Raw genomic sequence first — 17,829 nt, forward strand, 5'->3', positions numbered from 1 at the left:
ATCATACTAAAAGCAGTGGATATGGAGAAAACTGAGGTATAACACAATCACAGCAATCTGTTATTTTCTTATGCCTAAAAGCAGGGCCCTGAGGCATTTTTACTTGTGATTCACAAATAGGCTATATGAAACAAGTTATGAAGCAATGGAATATAGATAGTGTAATCTAAATAGAATAACTTTTATACTACTGGCTGAGAGATAGGAATGCTCTCCAGCCTACAGTCTATCAACAGTGCAAACATGACCAACAAATCAGATAGATGTAATTTCTCAGTTTTATTTGATTGCAACATATCTTATAACCACACAATACAAAATGCACATCAAATATATTTTTTTAATCAGGCTCAGGTTGCAACCTTATTTGATAAAATAAAAACTAGCAAAAATATGTTTTTACAAAAAAAAAAAGGTATAATGTAAATGCCACTTTGGATAACCGTAATCAAAACCCCATTTTATTCTACATTTAAAAAAGCCTGACATAAATAAGTTAGTATAATTTCTCAGTGTTTTTACACAGTTATGTACACTTCAAAGATTTACACGAAATACACAGGCAGTGTGACTGCTTTTTTGTGTGACAATTCCTAGCCTCTGAACAAAGGCTGATTGTAAATGGGTGAAAAAAGTTATTTTCGAAGCTACATTTACATGATCAGCAGTCTAACAATGTCATGGAGAAGAAGGGGGGGGGGGGGGGGGCGGACAAATTCTATTACCTTTCTTAATCACGCAGGAGTACAATGTCAAGGCAACCTGATGGTAAGTGAAAGTGTCGACAGCCATATTGAAGCAACCAGGTATTTGGTATTGTAGGGCATTATTCCACCCATATGGAAACGCCTCATTAAAAAGTGACATAACCATTAAACTAACAAAGACATATTTGAGCATGTCAGGGAGAGGATACAGTCGATTCATACAACCAGTACAGTTAACATAGACTATCCTTCAGCAAATGATAACCTCCCACAACTTCAAATAGGCTACACTTTCAAAAACGGTGAGAAGGAAAAATGTGATATTCCGGGATCTCTCAAAATACAAAAAAAATATTGGCTGACTTCAGATCTTTTTTGTTGTTGTTGTTGTGTCATAACAGAAATAGTTTGTGGGGTGGATGAGAACCGAGATTGAGTGACACTTAAATGACCTTAAAAAAACAACAACAAGGCCACACATTTAAGTACCATCCTTCTCTCCTTACATACAGGGATGACCTATGAAGATCTATAATGACGAGGAACAATTATTTAATCCATAATAATTTTCTCAATGGAGCAGATTTATTATACTTCAACAGGTTACACTCACTGCCTTAAGATACACAGCATTTTGAAAACAAAAATACACTGCAATTCTTCAAGTCAAATTCACGCCTTTTACATAAAGGATAAAAAAAACAAAAACATAATAAGTTTTATGTGCTACATATGAAGAGAAATATATACACAGGTAGTAAAAAAATGAGCAAAAAAGGAAAACCTATTTGCACACTGCTACATTGACTGCTTTTAGAGGCAGTAACTTTATGAGTGCCAGAACTTTAGTGTTTATATTCAGTGCTTGCACAGCATCCCCATCCTTCAGGAGAATTGATATGTTTCATTTTCTTTGTAGTTCCTCTTCAAAAATCAACCAACACTGAGGCTTTTGATGACAAAAGGGGAAATACGGCTTCAGCTCTGCAGAGAAATTTAAAAAAAGTTATGAGATCAGCTCTAATTTACAACCGTGAACATGATTACATACAAATGCATTAAAAAAAAAACAGTGGTAGTTTTGACGTGACAAAACATTTCTAAGAAAGCTAAAGACAGCCAAATATTAAAGTCAAAAAGACACCCTGTGGACTCATTCAAAGCACCAAGACTCACCAGAATACTTTCACTTTCCAAATTATAATTTGTTCTCTCCAACACACACTTGAAAGTTTCATTAAAACTTCAGGCCTATTAAAAAACGTTGATAGGCTACTGTGCTTTCATTCACGAGAATGGACAGATGTTTTGAGAGGGGCCTAGCGTGCATAAGGCACTCTGAGGAGACCAGCCTCTTCTCCCTCTGGTGAGGGCAGTGGTTGCTGACGTTTTACTATAGTGTTGTTCTGAGACTTGTTTACAGTTTCGTCGGAAACTCAACCTCACCGTGGCAATGGTTGTAGTAAACGTCGCCTATGTGTAGCCTCTTGGACTTTAACCCTTTACTAGACCGCATTGAACATCACGATATAGTTGTGATATAGTTCATTATGCATTTCGAGCTTCATTAACGCGAATAGTCACTTGGCAATTGCGTATAACGTCAGAAATTCACAACTACTTAATATATTATTTAGACAGTAGGTCTTAAATTTTTACAAGAACACACGTCAAGTGATGTCTCGCTTCACAAAACCCAACTTGAGCTTATTTTACACACCCTGCAAAAAAAATTGCCAATATATTGGGTGAGTTCCAGAAAAGCATAGTCCATCTCACTGAAGCCAGTCAATATCTAACGAACTATGAAACTAGTTGCCAGAGCTAGAAATAGAGAAACTCCAGCATATTCCAAGCTCCAAGAGACCATAGTCCTTCTGTCCAGTAGTATCAGATAAGTTACTCACCTTTGTCATCTTCACGTTTGAGTCCTGGGACTGGTTTTCAAGGGTGTATGTTCTACAGAATGCGCCAAGGCTGGGCAACGAGTATTTTCATCCGAACTGCTGTGTGACCTTTTATTTTGGGACGAGAGGTCTGGAAGAGAAATCAAAAAAAGTTAAGATGTCAAAATTATATTCTCGAAATGAAGTATTGCGAATAGCGCCGGGCGTTACTTTTTTAAATTATATTTTGTGATTTTGCTTATCAGATTCTATGCCGTCACAATTTGACAGTCATATACTACCCGTAAAGCCTAGTGAAAACGATGATAATACATTGTAGTAACGCTTTTATTTAGAATAACTAATGGGCCATCTAACTGGTAACTTTCGACCATGTAGCAAACAAACAGTCTGTTACAAGGTTACAACGTCGAGCCTGGCTGATACAAAATTACATCAGCGAATGGGCCAGCACCGGAAAAGTAGCCAGAAGGCAGAAAGACAAAGTAGCCAGACTGACATCATGATCAGAATTTATCATCATTATTCATAAACGCGTACCATGGCAGGCTGGTCTTTTTCTCTGCCCGGTGCACTGCTCTTTGCTCTCCGACCTTTCTGTGTTTTCAGAGGGCTGCGGTGGAGTCACACAACTATTCCCATTAAGATCCACATTATTATTCCCAGAGGGGCAAAGGCCCTTTGCCGATCGTTGAGTTCTGCTGTAGAAACGTGGAATGTCTTTACTATCCACTAATTCCCATTCGAATCTCCCGTTTAATAGGGGTGTTTGACTTGAAAAATTGAAGTTCCATTTCGCTGAGGACGTCTCTTCAATCTCTTGCAAATGTCCCTTTAAATCCCTCCTTAACTCTTCGTGATCCACCGGGCCGAAAAGGTTCCTGCAGGCTGACGGTTTGGGGTGATCCGAAAACCGAGCATCGGTCCTTTCAAATGTAGGGCTCCCATTTGAAACACGAACATTTGACATTTTCCGAGAATCAAAGAACGTCCAAATAGAACACTTAAAAATGCTTATTTCCTCCTTGCTCGCCGCGATCCAAAACAAGAGTAAATCGGCTGATCAACACAAACGCATGCATAGGTCTGTAAAGAAACGCTAACTTCCAATATGGCAATATGAGCTAAAGTAGTCTCGACAGACCATCAAAACAAAGTGCCGTAACTGAAGCCACTCCTGTCAATTTCGTCTCGTAGTAAGAGAGAACAAACAACAGACAAACCTTTTCAGTACCCAATATGGCGATTGAGGGAGGCTGACTAGGGTAGAAATGATTGACACAGAGAACGATTTAAAACGAAGAAGGGCATTCATTGGTTAAAGAGTATAGACCCGCCCATTTCCCTTAAGGTTATCTACACGCTACAAAGGCTTTCTTCTATACGTTAAACTTCATGAAACCTGCTGTAATCACAATAGGCATCTGTAACATTGTAGCAGTGGATGTAACGAAATAAAGGCCACTATAAGGAAACGTCAACAAACGAATAATGGATACTTTATGTTGAGAGAATACTTGAATGGCAATGTTGTCTATCTCTGTGTCAAGAGTTTTTCAGCACCAAAATGTAACAATAAATATACAGGAGGAAATCTAATTTTATTTGTGAATTCTAGAATTCTAATAGTTTTTCAATACATGTAGAGATTGTAATACCACCTTAATGATTTGAAACGTTTGAAAATACACAAGTCAGTGTGAAGCAACTTGCTGCATGAGGTAGGCACACTTCCATTGTCATATCTGTCAAGCATTCTACAAATCTGAACATTTTAATTATTTTACACTGCCGTTGACTTATTTCTCTCCAGGATTTAGAGGAGAATATTTACTTATCTGGGCTCAGTCAATGTCACCAGTGGTCACCCCAGCAAAAGGGATGGGTATCACAGTAGTGGCAAGCATCTCTCATTGGGAAAACAATCTTCCTCTGCAATATATCGAAACAAGACCATTTTGAAAAAAATACTACCTATACAAGTTCCAATAACTTCTTCGCCATCTGCAATAGAGACAGACTTGGCAGTACAATGTGACAAACATGCACTTGTTTTTAATTAGTGTGCATGGTGAAGGCAGGACACTGGATTTCTTACATACTTCTATTTAGTACATGTATTCCGCCCTCTTTCGAGCTGAAACTATAAGACATTAACAAGAAACCAACTTTCAAATGTCCAGACGGCCCCAACTTACATTGCTCTAAAAAAAATATTTCATGGAAATCAAAAGGGCCATAGACTTCAATGTTAAAAATGATACAATTTGGCCGCGCATCTCTTCCTGAACCGTTTAACCTATTAACACCAAAAACAACATTGGGATGTTCAGACGGACCTTACTTAGATTGGTTGTCAAAGACTTTTTGATACCATTGACACTTTTTGAACTATTCTGATTTAAAATGTGCAATAGTAACATGAGAGTCAATGGTGACCATGCGAGGTAGATACAGTAGTCACAGTGCCACTGTTTTCTAACCATTCAAGCTAGAAACTCCAGACCAACTTCAGGATGATTGGAAACACTTCGTAGATTCATTCATTATTTAATTCCTCCATCCTTTAATCAGCTGAAATGTGCGTAAATTCTGTAACCGTATAAGCTATAAACACAAAACCAACATTCAAACGTGCAGACCACCCCAACTTTCCTTAAAAAAATTCTACTTTTTTTTTTTTACAGCATCTATACATTTTTTGTACCACAACAATTTTTAAATGAGCTCCCAATGCACTTCAATGGCAATGAAAGAGCTATAGACTTACATGGGGAACATTTGGCAACGCAACTCTTCTTGAACCATTTAACACTAGAACTGGGGCCTCGAGGGACCCCCCCTTCAAGCTAATAAGCGGTCAATCTCACTGCAACAATCTAACAGTGTAATTAATACATGTCATATATGCTATTGCAAAAAATAATAATTTGGTTGTGTTTATGACGAGCTTAGGTAAGATTTGAATACGATTTTTATTTTATGTATAACAATAGCATTTTCATTAGTTTATGTTACTGTACAACTAAAAACACCAACGTTCAAGTGTTCAATCAATTTTAATTTGTGGAGTGCCTTTCTTACAACTATGAAAAACAGAAAGCATGTGTTGAAACACATTAACAACCAAATAAAAATACCCCAACCACCAAGCCTGTGTTCCACCTATATGCACCTGGCAGCGGCACCCACCATTCAAGCTAGACACCATTCAAGCTAGACACCATGTTCAGGCTATCCATTCAATCAATCAGCCAATCAATCTTTCCATATACATACTTTTCCAACTATAACCAGTCACCACCCATTGGAGTCACTACTAGTGATGCGCGGGTTGACTCATCATCCACATGGCGGATGGGTTTAGGGTCACTAAATATTGTGTGGCTGAAGGGTGGGTGCGTGGCGGGCGGGTTGAACAAAGAGAAACAATACCTTAAAAAATTAAATCCATGAAAAAAATGTATAATTCTTGTGCAATTTATATAGGCTACATTGAGGTTTTTCTGTCACTATTTTAGGCTATCTGGTATTAGTGCATAAACCTATGCTTTAGAACTTAACTGTATGCGCCAAATAGCCTACACATCCAATCACCAAATAATGCTTTTGCGAACGGGAGGAAAAAAATTCATGTCAATCCACGGAGGTTAAAAATGACATTGTGGACGTTTAATTCAACAAGACCAAAGCTGTGAAAGGAGAGTTGACAAAGAGAAGGGAGGGCCAGAAAAGGCATGTTTGGGAAAGATTTGGTGAAGTGGTAAAAGAGGATGCTGTGTGTGATGATTGTGCGGCGCTGTACAAATCCCACAGTCACAAGACGGGACTTCAAATAGGCCTATGGCACGTCAAGGGAACTGTAGCCTAGTGTTCAGATGGGTTAAATGGAAACTGAAATCTGGACACTGACTCTAGGTCTATAACCTCTCACATAGCCTTAATAACTCCTGCAGAATTAAGCATTTCTTTACAGTAAAATTATACACCAAATGTACGCAAAATTTGGACTATGATTTCTTTCTTTCTGCATTTTGATAGAACGCATTGCTCAAGTTAGATAGACCTGCAGAGGTGCTGTCTTCATCATAAGAGCAGCATAAAAGCCGATAGTATTTCAAACACATAAAATATGCATCGAAGCCAAACTGAAATATTATCAGAAACACTTTGGGTCATTTTAACCTTTCTTTCTTTTCCCTTACAACCGGTCAAACTGATGTCATTTGGACATTTTGCACAGAAATCATTTTTGTTGTTGTTGCGTCATTGTACTTTCTCCCCAGTCCCTAAACCTATTTGCTCTGCAAAAGAAGACAGAAAAAACATTACTGATGTCAACTAGATTGAAGCTTTCACTCTCGGGATCTATTACATTATTCTGGTGAGCAAGGGTTTATGTCGTCTTCTAGGGAAACATAATAATGACAGAAGAGAAGCTACATGCATCCAATTATTGGCAAGTTGACTAACAAACAGCCTACAAATATGTTGGAAATTATAAGCAGAATCATGACTAACAAATAACCTACCAATATGTCGGAAATTATATGCAGAAACATATCTAAATCATGCCTACAGCGCATTTTCTACATCTTATTTCATCACATGTAGTCGTGCGGTTGCAGATGGGTTATTAGCAATTGCGGGCGGGTGCGGGTGAACAAACAGCTGACCCACGCACCATTAGTCAGTACCACTACTACAACTTATTTCAAAAACCATAAATACTTTAAAACAAGCTAGAAAGCACACATTTTCTTCAGGAAATATACTTCCTTAATTTCCTATTGTCATTTTTTATTTTATTTTGAATTATCATTTATTTTAGCTGTAAGATATTTCTGCCATTGAATTTTAATTCCTGGATGTAACTAGGGTCTCACAACCGAGCTTTGCTTCAGGCTTGCTAAAGGAGGCTTTTCCCGGTCCTCATTGAAAGAGAAGACAATACTGACACCTAGTGGTGAAATTCAATAGTAGGCAAATCTGCCATCTAATATCGAATGATTACAAAAATAAAACAGTTTACGGACACAGTATGTAACATACAACTAACAAGACAAAAACCTTCTAACAAATATACTTAATACCACATCTTTCAGCATCATTCAATCCACACATATATAGTGCACTACATCCCCTCAGACACCAACAGGGATGTATTGAAACAACACAGGTCCATTTCCAATATCCATCTCCCTTCACCTAAGCCTCCCAGCTTGCGGTCCTACCTCCAGTCCACAAACAGTCCATAGTAGTTTTTTCCCAGTGCCACTCACAGATTGAGCCACTTGATGATGTGGAAGTTCTTCTTGCCCACTTTGAGGAGAGAAAGTCCGTTGGCCAAGAGGTGCTGTCCAGGGATCAGTACCTGCTCTGGGCTGTCTGTCTTACTGTGGTTGATCCATACAGCTCCTTCTGATACCATGCGATACCTGCAACACATCACAACACATTACAGCACAGAAAGAGTCAGTTAACACCGTTTGAAAGTCAGACAGACAAAAAAAGGAAGAATTTGAGAGAGAAATAGAGGGAGTGAGAGAAACAAGCAAATAGATTAAGACCGGCCCAAAAAATAGCAATGTCCTGCTCTTTCCCTGACTTTACTGCTCATTTGTCTGAATTTTTTAATCACAAACAGAAAAGTATTTGGAGCTTAAATAAAAAAAATAAAAAACCACACCTATTCCCAACTTAACCCACCAAGACAATGCATTGTAAGACATTGGTAGTCAGTCCGGAGCTAATGTGTCTCTCCTCTCCTTCCTGAATGAATAACAAATTGATAAATGGGCAATAATTGCACACGTTACTTTAACATTTTAATTAGGACTAACTGAATGGTAAGGAGGTTGAAGAGGTTGATTTAATTAAAAACAACAGTGTAATGATGAGTTTGTATTATGCCTATTTATCAGAGTTGGCGCTCATGTTTATAGCAAATCATTTGACCGTGCGACACGCGGGCGAATATTCTCTTTGACGTTTTACTTTGTAAACTTAATCACATTTATTGTAAGGGAAACAAAAACATGCTATGTGTTGTAGTAGACCTTTAGAATAATACAAAACATACACTATATATACAAAAGTATGTGGACATGAGAAGTCCACCGATTATTCGGAATGGGTGATTAATTAGGGCCGATTTCAAGTTTTCATAACAATCGGAGATCGGTATTTTTGGGCGCCAATTTCCGATTATAAAAAATACAAAAAATAAAAAACTTTTTTTATACCTTTATTTAACTGGGCAAGTCAGTTAAGAACACATTCTTATTTTCAATGACGGTCTAGGAACGGTGGGTTAACTGCCTTGTTCAGGGGCAGAACGACCGATTTTCACCTTGTCAGCTCGGGGGTTTGAACTTGCAACCGCAGTTAACTAGTCCAGCGCTCTAACCATTGCACTCCACGAGTAGCCTGCCTGTTACGCGAATGCAATAGAGGCCAAGGTAAATCGCTAGCTAGCATTAAACTTATCTTATAAAAACAACCAATCATAATCACTAGTTATAACTACTAATCCAGTTTAGCAGGCAATATTAACCAGGTGAAATTGTCATTTCTCTTGCGTTCATTGCACCAAGAATCAGGGTATATGCAACAGTATGGGCAGCCTGGCTCATTGCGAACTAATTTGCCAGAATGTTACGTAATTATGACATACATTGAAGGTTGTGCAATGTAACAAGAATATTTAGACTTAGGGATGCCACCCGTTAGATAAAATACCGAACGGTTCCGTATTTCACTGAAATAATAAACGTTTTCGAAATTATAGTTTCCGGATTTGATCATATTTAATAACCAAAGGCTTGTATTTCTGTGTGTTATTATGTTATAATTAAGTCTGATTTGATTGAGCAGTCTGACATGGCAGGAGCAGGCCTGTAATCATTCATTCAAACAGCACTTTAGTGCGTTTTGCCAGCAGCTCTTCGCAAGCACAGCGCTGTTTATGACTTCAAGCCTATCAGCCTAATGGCTGGTGTAACCAACGTGAAATGGCTAGCTAGTTAGCTGGGTGTGCGCTAATACTGTTTCAAACGTCACTCGCTTTTAGATTTGGAGTAGTCATTCTCCTTGCGCTGCAAGGGCAGCGGCGTTTGTGGAGCGATGGGTAACGATGCTTCGAGTGTGGCTGTTGTCGATGTGTTCCTGGTTCGAGCCCAGGTAGGGGTGAGGAGAGGGACGGAAGCTATACGGTTACACTGGAAATACTAAAGTGCCTATAAGAACATCCAATAGTCAAAGGTATATGAAATACAAATGGTATAGAGAGAAATAGTCCTATAAATACTATATTAACTACAACCTAAAACCTCTTACCTTGGAATATTGAAGTCTCATGTTAAAAGGAACCACCAACTTTCATATGTTCTCATGTTTTGAGCAAGGAACTTAAAACATAGCTTTTTTTTCATGGCACACATTTTTATATGGCACATATTACTTTCTTCTCCAACACTTTGTTTTTGCATTATTTAAACCAAATTGAATATGTTTCATTATTTATTTGTGGCTAAATTGATTTTATTGATGTTTTATATTAATTTAAAATAAGTGTTAATTCAGTATTGTTGTAATTGTCATTATTACAACAAAAAAATAGTTAATTTTTAAATTTTAAATCGACCGATTAATCGGTATCAGCTTTTTTGGTCTTCCAATAATCGGTATCGGCGTTGAAAAATCATAATCGGTCGACCTCTAGTGGAGACCCCTTCAAATGAGTGGATTCAGCTATTTCAGCCACACGCATTGCTGACAGGTGTATAGCCATGCAATCTCCATAGACAAACATTGTCAGTAGAATGCCTTAAGTCAAATTTCTACCCTGCTAGAGCTGCCCTGGTCAACTGTAAGTGCTGTTATTATGAAGTGGAATGTCTAGGAGCAACAACGGCTCAGCCGTGAAGTGGTAGGCCACACAAGCTCACTGAACGGGACCGCCGACCCTGAAGCACCTAGGCCCCTTAGTTCCAGTGAAGGGAAATCTTAACGCTACAGCATACAATGACATCCTAGACAATTCTGGGCTTCCAACTTTGTGGCAACAGTTTGGGGAAGGCCCTTTCCTGTTTCAGCATGACAATACCCCCGTGCAGAAAGCGAGGTCCATACAGAAATGGTTTGTCGAGATCAGTGTGGAAGACCTTGACTGGCCTGCACAGAGCCCAGGCTTCAACCCCATCGAACACCTTTGAGATGAATTGGAACGCCGACTGCGAGCCAGGCCTAATCGCCCAACATCAGTGCCCGATCTCACTAATGCTCTTGTGGCTGAATGGAAGCAAGTCCCCACAGCAATGTTCCAACATCTAGTGGAAAGCCTTAGCAGAAGAGTTGAGGCTGTTGTAGCAGCAAAGGGGGGTACCAACTCCATATTAATGCCCATGATTTTGGAATGAAATATTTGACGAGCAGGTGTCCATATACTTTTGGTCATGTAGTTTCTTTAGACCTGCATAAAATAAACAATATATTTATACAAAAGGGATGTATTCCCATATCAAATGGATTTATTCGACTTTGTAAACGCAGATTTTCCAAAGGCACGCATCAGCATCTTGTACGCTGAGGCCTGGAGATGCTAAACATGTTGATGTTCAATGACAACATTTTGAGACTGCCACAGCCCTATACACGTTACCTCACAATCGAATTTCAATAAGGCCTAACTGATTGATAAGGAGGGTGAAGAGGTTAGAACAACAATAGTGTAAAGATATTGTGTTATGCCTATTTATCAGGGTTGTGACCCATTTTAATCATTTGACCTTTGGGCCATTCTCTTTTACATTTAACTTTTTAAAAAGACGCTATTGCGGGACAGTTTTATTTACTATAACTCTATTACTTATAAAAATGCAAGACAGGGGGGGGCGGCAGGGTAGCCTAGTGGCTAAAGTGTTGGACGAGTAACCAGAAGGTTGCAAGTTCAAACCCCCGAGCTGACGAGGTACAAATCTGTCGTTCTGCCCCTGAACAGGCAGTTAAACCCACTGTTCCTAGGCCGTCATTGAATATAAGAATTTGTTAACTGACTTGCCTAGTTATATAAAGGTTAAAAAAATTATATCCTTGACTCTTTCCAAGTTGATGAGTGCAGGGAAACAAACAATGCCAGTCAGCCTTCAAAGCTGACCCACGAAACTACACCTAAACTAAACCAAAACTACTTTCACAGATAATAAAAGACGCTATTAAATTGATAATAGTCTGATGAGTGACAAAATGCCCATGAAGAGATGAGGGCACAGCTTGGAATTGACAGATGCAGGGAAAGGAGCATAACTTCATCAAATCCTCCTTCAGAGTAGGTTCACTGTTTTGATTTCAATACTGAACACAAATACAAACGCAACATATACAGTGTTGTTCCCACGTTTCATGAGCTGATACAAAAGATCCCAGAAATGTTCCATACGCACAAAAAGCATATTTCTCTCCAATTTTGTGCATAAATTTGTTTACATCCCCGTTAGTGAGCATTTCTCCTTTGCTAAGATAATCCATCCACCTGACAGGTGTGGCATATCAAGAAACTGATTTAAACATCATGATCATACACAGATGCACCTTGTGCTGGGGACAATAAAAGACCACTCTAAAATGTGCAGTTTGGTCACACAACACAATGCCACAGATGTCTCAAGTTTTGAGGAAGCGTGCAATTGGCATGCTGACTGCAGGAATGTCAACCAGAGCTGTTGCCAGATAATTGGATGTTAATCCTTTACCATAAGCCACCTGCGGGAACATCTGAGACCAACCAACCGGACAGCTGATGAAACTGAGAAGTATTTCTGTCTGTAATAAAGCCCTTTTGTGGGAAAATACTCATTCTGATTAGCTGGCCCTCCCAGGCCCACCTTTGGCTGCTCCCTTGCCAAGTCATGTGAAATCCAAATATGAACTGTAACTCAGTAAAACCGTTGAAATTGTTGCATTTATATTTTTGTTCAGTATATATAGTATCAGAAAGAGCATATTCTGCCATTTCTATGACACTTGTAAAATAACTTAAAATTCAAGAAGTGCATCTCTATTTCCAAGAATAGCTGCGCTGTCCATGCGTTCAGCACATGCATGGCCACTCCGCTGTCCATGCCTTCATGGACAGCCGGAAGTGTCGAAATGTGGCTTTGGGCGTACGTTCTTCACTCAGACTTTGTAGAACTACACAAAACATATCCTTGACTCTATCGAAACAAATATTGATTGATGCATGTTTACATGGATATAATTCCACAAATATGTCTTCATGCCATTCATCATTTACAATAGTTGATGCACTATTTATGGTGCTTATGTGTTGGTGCTTGTGTTTGCGCACCTTGAGGGTTGATATGCATATGATGCGTATGCTAAAGGTGTGAGTAGCGAAACAGAGAGTGAGTGACACTCCGTGTGAGGTATTCGGGTCAGGTATAAGGAACAGAGGAACGTAAAGGGGGAGCCCTACCCTTTGCCCCCCTGGGGGATGGCCTCTGCCCTGCGGCAGGCATCCAGTACTGTGGTCCCTGGCTCCAGCAGCAGCTCATGGAAAGAGGCCTCTCGGAAGAGCTCCTGCAGCTCAGCATCGCTCATCTGCTCCAGGGCCTGTAGGTTACTGTGGTACAGGGCATTGGTGCACCTGGAGGGAGAGAAACAAACAAGCACAGCATTACTAATAGTGCCAAGCGAGACCTCATTAATGACACACAAATGACCTATGCACATGTGCACTCACATAACACACACGGACACACTCCTCACCGTTTGGCACTCTCCAGACCCTCCTTGCCGTGGACCAGTTTGGTGATTTCGGCGGCGAGGCGTTTGTGTGCGGGCCGTTTGCCTGGCTCCTGTCTCTGCTGCTCCATCACCCTCTCCACCTCCGCCAGGGGTAGGAAGGTGAACAGCTTCAGGTACCTGCAGGTAGCACAACCAACCAACCCCGACTCAATCTCCAACACCACCATACATAGGCTGCACCCAGGTGCTAATACCACCAGGTCCCATGTTCACAAAGCATCTCGGAGTAGGGGTGCTGATCTAGTTGCGCCTTTTAAATCATAGAGGGGGGACCTTGTCCTAGATCAACACTCATCACCTGAGACGCTTCAATACGGGCCCAATGCCGCTTTCACAGACTCTGGTTAAGCCTAGTGGTCCTAGTCTATACAAACAAACCATCAAATTATACCAGAATGAATATAAGCCTAAATAGAAGGCTCTGATAAGTGGGCCAGTTCTATTGCGGTCTCAGTCTCCAGCCACCTACCATTCCACACTGCTGTCGGGCTGCCTGAGGAAGAACTGATAGAGGTCAAACGGAGATGTCTTGTCCCTGTTCAGCCACACTGCATTGCCTGCTGTCTTCCCCAGCTTGTCCCCCGCAGAGCTGGTCACCAGTGGGATGGTCAGCCCATACACATCCTGTCCAGTCACCCTGTTACAGAGAAATTGATACAATGGAGGCCATCACCGGTCGGTTAATGTTGAGGCAAGTGTGTGTTATTGCATGTTTACTACTGCGGGTTATTTATGGCCTTGAAGCATCACTCTGGTGTCTGATGCACCATGCAGATGCTAGGCTACAATATCTGGAATCAATGTGATAATTGGTCAGTACATTTGCAAATGTCTCTGTGTGTGTCCAATGAATCTGATGCAACATTACTTGTGTATAAACTCGTGCCCAGACATCAGGTTGCCCAGCTGGTCTGTCCCTCCCAGCTGGATCTTACAGCTATGATTCTGGTTCAGGTGGTAGAAGTCATAAGCTTGAAACAGCTGGTAAGAGAACTCAGTTAGGCTCATGCCCTCTGCACTCTTCAGCCTGGACTGGACACTGTGCCTACTGAGCAGGGTCCCCATTCGGAAACGTCTGCCAACTTCTGACAGAAAAGAAACCACATTCCAGTCTTTGTACCAAGCTAAATTGTTCAATAGGGTTACAGTGCCAAGCTTTTTAGAGTCGTTGTGGAAATGCAGTTCATGGTTGGTGAAGATTCGTTGCAAGCTGTCCCTGATAGCCCTTGTATTGTCCTCCACTACATCAGACGGTAGCTGCTCTCTCTCGCTCGTTTTCCCGCTTGGGTCCCCTATCTGTGCAGTTGCACCACCGATTAGAGCGATGACGTTGTGTCCTGCGCTTCGAAAATGCAATAGCCCGACGATGGCGAGTAAATTACCCACGTGAAGGCTGTCCGCCGTGGGGTCGAATCCGCAGTACACGGTCTGGCACCCAGACTGCAGCAGTTGAGGAAGTTGATCTTGGGCTGCGTTTTCGGGGAAAGCATCCTTCAAAATGCCCCGTTTATTTAGCGAAAAAAGAAGTCCACTTTGGGTTGTTGCAGAGCGATGAAACGTGTATCTTAACGATATACATGGGAGTGTGTTTTTCAAAATAATACAAGAACCATGCCACGATACACGTGAAAAGAACCTGGCTATGGATGCCGCCATATTGGAAACTGTGACACACCGGACAGGAAAATTAAAGACTAATGTATGACAGAAAAAATACAGCGCCATCTGGTGTATTGTGTAACTATACCACATCCTGCCTGTTCCTCCTGACCTGTGGCCTTTTTATTCAAAGGAGCATCACCCTCACCACTGTGCACTTTCACCACCCTGTGAAGTTCCTCATAATTGATTTAATCTGTAGTAAACTACATGCTTTCCCGACGAGTGATAGTGGGAGGACCACACAACATGTCATCACGTGACTCCAAATTTACTTCGGCATGATGGTTATTACAGTATATAATTCAAAACGATTCCACCAACATTTCTCACATAATTCAGTTGACCCAACACAAAAATATTCCACCTTGTATAGCATATTTTGTTTAGTCAACATTTGGAAGGTTTAGCCTACCTGTTTCCATCAGGCCTGTCATGACATGTTTTATCCGACATGTAGGCTACTGTACTAGCATAAAGAAATTGGAAGGAAATCTGATTATTTTCCCGATTTTTTCTGCCCGTTCCCAAAAACTTTTGGCGATTGACGTGTAGGCTATTTGGCGTGCGTACATTTAGACTCTAAAGTTTAGATTTCCACTCTAATGCCAAAGTTCCCAAAAATGATGGAGAAAAAAAATCTCAATGTACTCCATGGATATTAATTGCACAAAAAAATCTAAATGTATGGATTTTTGATTGTGTTCTCTTTATTCTACGATTTCGAAGCAACCGCCCTGAATCCACTTGTTCTAGTACATTTTCTAACACATCTGTCCCCAGAAAATCGAGCATTTTTTGCAGTTGCGCCAGATTTTAGTTCTGGGTTTCCGATATTATACATTGTGTAACATTGTTCGTACATCGTTTCAATATTGAAATACGATCTCTAATATTGATAATTAAGTGTCAGGACGACACTGACAGTTTATATCAGCCAGTCGAAATCATGAATCAACATACATTGTATGGATATATACACAGAAATGTAACAGGTCAAACTTCGCTGTTATCTCCCCCCACATAAATGCACTACTAAGCAGGTGGGGGGTTTGCTTTTGTCATTGACATAGGGGAGTAAGAAAACATGGTCAATTACACATTATTCCCATTTTCCAAATGATCCAGATTTAAATTCGTGAGATTTGAATGGGATATCCACATAACAGGCAAACACACAACCCAAACAAATACTTTCTTTCATTATCAACCTGAGAGGATAATAAGACACATTGTGTAACATTAAAATCAAATATATATAAATATTGAGGTTGTTATTCTGGTGACATGATGATTGTGTTTGGCTGCCATTTGACAAATTAAAATAATCTCACACTTTTCTCCATAATAATCTCATCATGTATTCATCATAGGTATTCCCAAACTGGGGTACGTGTACCCCTGGGCAATGCCGTCAGAGGTTCGCCAAATAAAAACATGTAACAAAATATATAGTACTTTATTATTCAAAAAATATATATATATAAAAAATCACATTTTCAAACAGTCCTATATAGACAATGACTTCATCAAACAACACTGTTTCACGACGCATCAGTGACATGGCAGGAGATGTTTTGAAACAATCACTGCTTTGCATACAAGCCAGTGAATTCTATGTGTTACAGCTGGATGAGTCAACAAACGTGGCGGGCCTGGCACAGATCCTGGTATATGTTCGTTACGTTTATGGGGGGTCAATTAAGGAAGACATCCTCTTCTGCAAACCAGTGGAAACCAGGAAATTATATTTTTAAGTACTGGACAGCTTTGTGACATCAAATGGACTTTGGTGGTCAAGATGTGTTGGTATCTGCTCTGATGGCACAAAGCCATGACAGGGAGACATAGTGGAGTGGTAACGCGCGTGCAAGCAGTTGCTCCCAACGTCACTTGGGAACACTGCTGCATCCACGGAGAGGCTCTTCCTACCAAGCTTGACAGCTTGAAAGACATTTTGGACACCACAGAGAAAATGGTTAACATTGTTAAAGCAAAGTGTTACGGTAGCCTAGTGGTTAGAGCGTTGGACTAGTAACCAGAAGGTTGCAAGTTCAAATCCTTGAGCTGACAAGGTACAAATCTGTTGCTCTGCCCCTGAACAGGCAGTTAACCCACTGTTCCTAGTCCGTCATTGAAAATAAGAATTTGTTCTTAACTGATGTGCCTAGTTAAATAAAAAAAAAAAATAATAAGGCCCCTGTATTTTCTGCACTATGATATGGCCAGAAACCATGTAACACTTTTACAACATACAGAAGTGTGCTGGTTATCAAGGGGCAAAGTATTGACACTTTTTTTAAATTGAGAGACAAGCTTAAAGTTTTCTTTACTGACCATCATTTTCACTTGTCTGACCTCTTGCATGATGACGAGTTTCTCACACGACTGGCCTATCTTGGATGTTTTTTTTGCCTGAATGATCTGAATCAAGGATTACAGGGACTCTCCACAACTATATTCAATGTGTGGGACAAAATTGAGGCTATGATTAAGAAGTTGGAGCTCTTCTCTGTCTGCATTAACAAGGACAACATACAGGTCTTTCCATATTTGTATGATTTTTTGTGTGCAAATGAACTCAAGCTCACGGACAACGTCAAATGAGATATAGCGAAGCACCTGAGTGAGTTGGGGCTCAATTATGCAGGTACTTTCCCAAAACGGATGACACAAACAACTGGATTCGTTATCCCTTTCATGCCCTGCCTGTCACACCCTGATCTGTTTCACCTGTCCTTGTGCTT

At 40.3% G+C, this 17,829-nt stretch overlaps 2 protein-coding genes across 2 annotated transcripts; both read right to left on the bottom strand.

Annotated features, from left to right (window-relative positions):
• Positions 1-260: 260 nt before the first annotated feature.
• LOC135509526 (cyclin-dependent kinase inhibitor 1B-like) lies at positions 261-3,835 on the bottom strand. The gene is made up of 3 exons (XM_064930262.1): positions 3,155-3,835; positions 2,615-2,744; positions 261-1,691 (listed from the first exon to the last, which is right to left on the bottom strand). The coding sequence occupies exons 1-2, from the start codon at positions 3,582-3,584 to the stop codon at positions 2,626-2,628; spliced, it is 549 nt and encodes a 182-aa protein (XP_064786334.1). The 5' UTR covers positions 3,585-3,835; the 3' UTR covers positions 261-1,691; positions 2,615-2,625.
• A 147-nt stretch (positions 3,836-3,982) lies between these two features.
• On the bottom strand, positions 3,983-15,085 carry yars2 (tyrosyl-tRNA synthetase 2, mitochondrial). The gene is made up of 5 exons (XM_064930261.1): positions 14,292-15,085; positions 13,893-14,060; positions 13,385-13,540; positions 13,092-13,262; positions 3,983-8,052 (listed from the first exon to the last, which is right to left on the bottom strand). Exons 1-5 carry the CDS (start codon positions 15,077-15,079, stop codon positions 7,893-7,895), a joined length of 1,443 nt encoding a protein of 480 aa, XP_064786333.1. The 5' UTR covers positions 15,080-15,085; the 3' UTR covers positions 3,983-7,892.
• Positions 15,086-17,829: the final 2,744 nt, after the last annotated feature.

The sequence above is a fragment of the Oncorhynchus masou genome, chromosome 22 (assembly GCF_036934945.1).
Source record: "Oncorhynchus masou masou isolate Uvic2021 chromosome 22, UVic_Omas_1.1, whole genome shotgun sequence".
Lineage (NCBI taxonomy): Eukaryota > Metazoa > Chordata > Actinopteri > Salmoniformes > Salmonidae > Oncorhynchus > Oncorhynchus masou.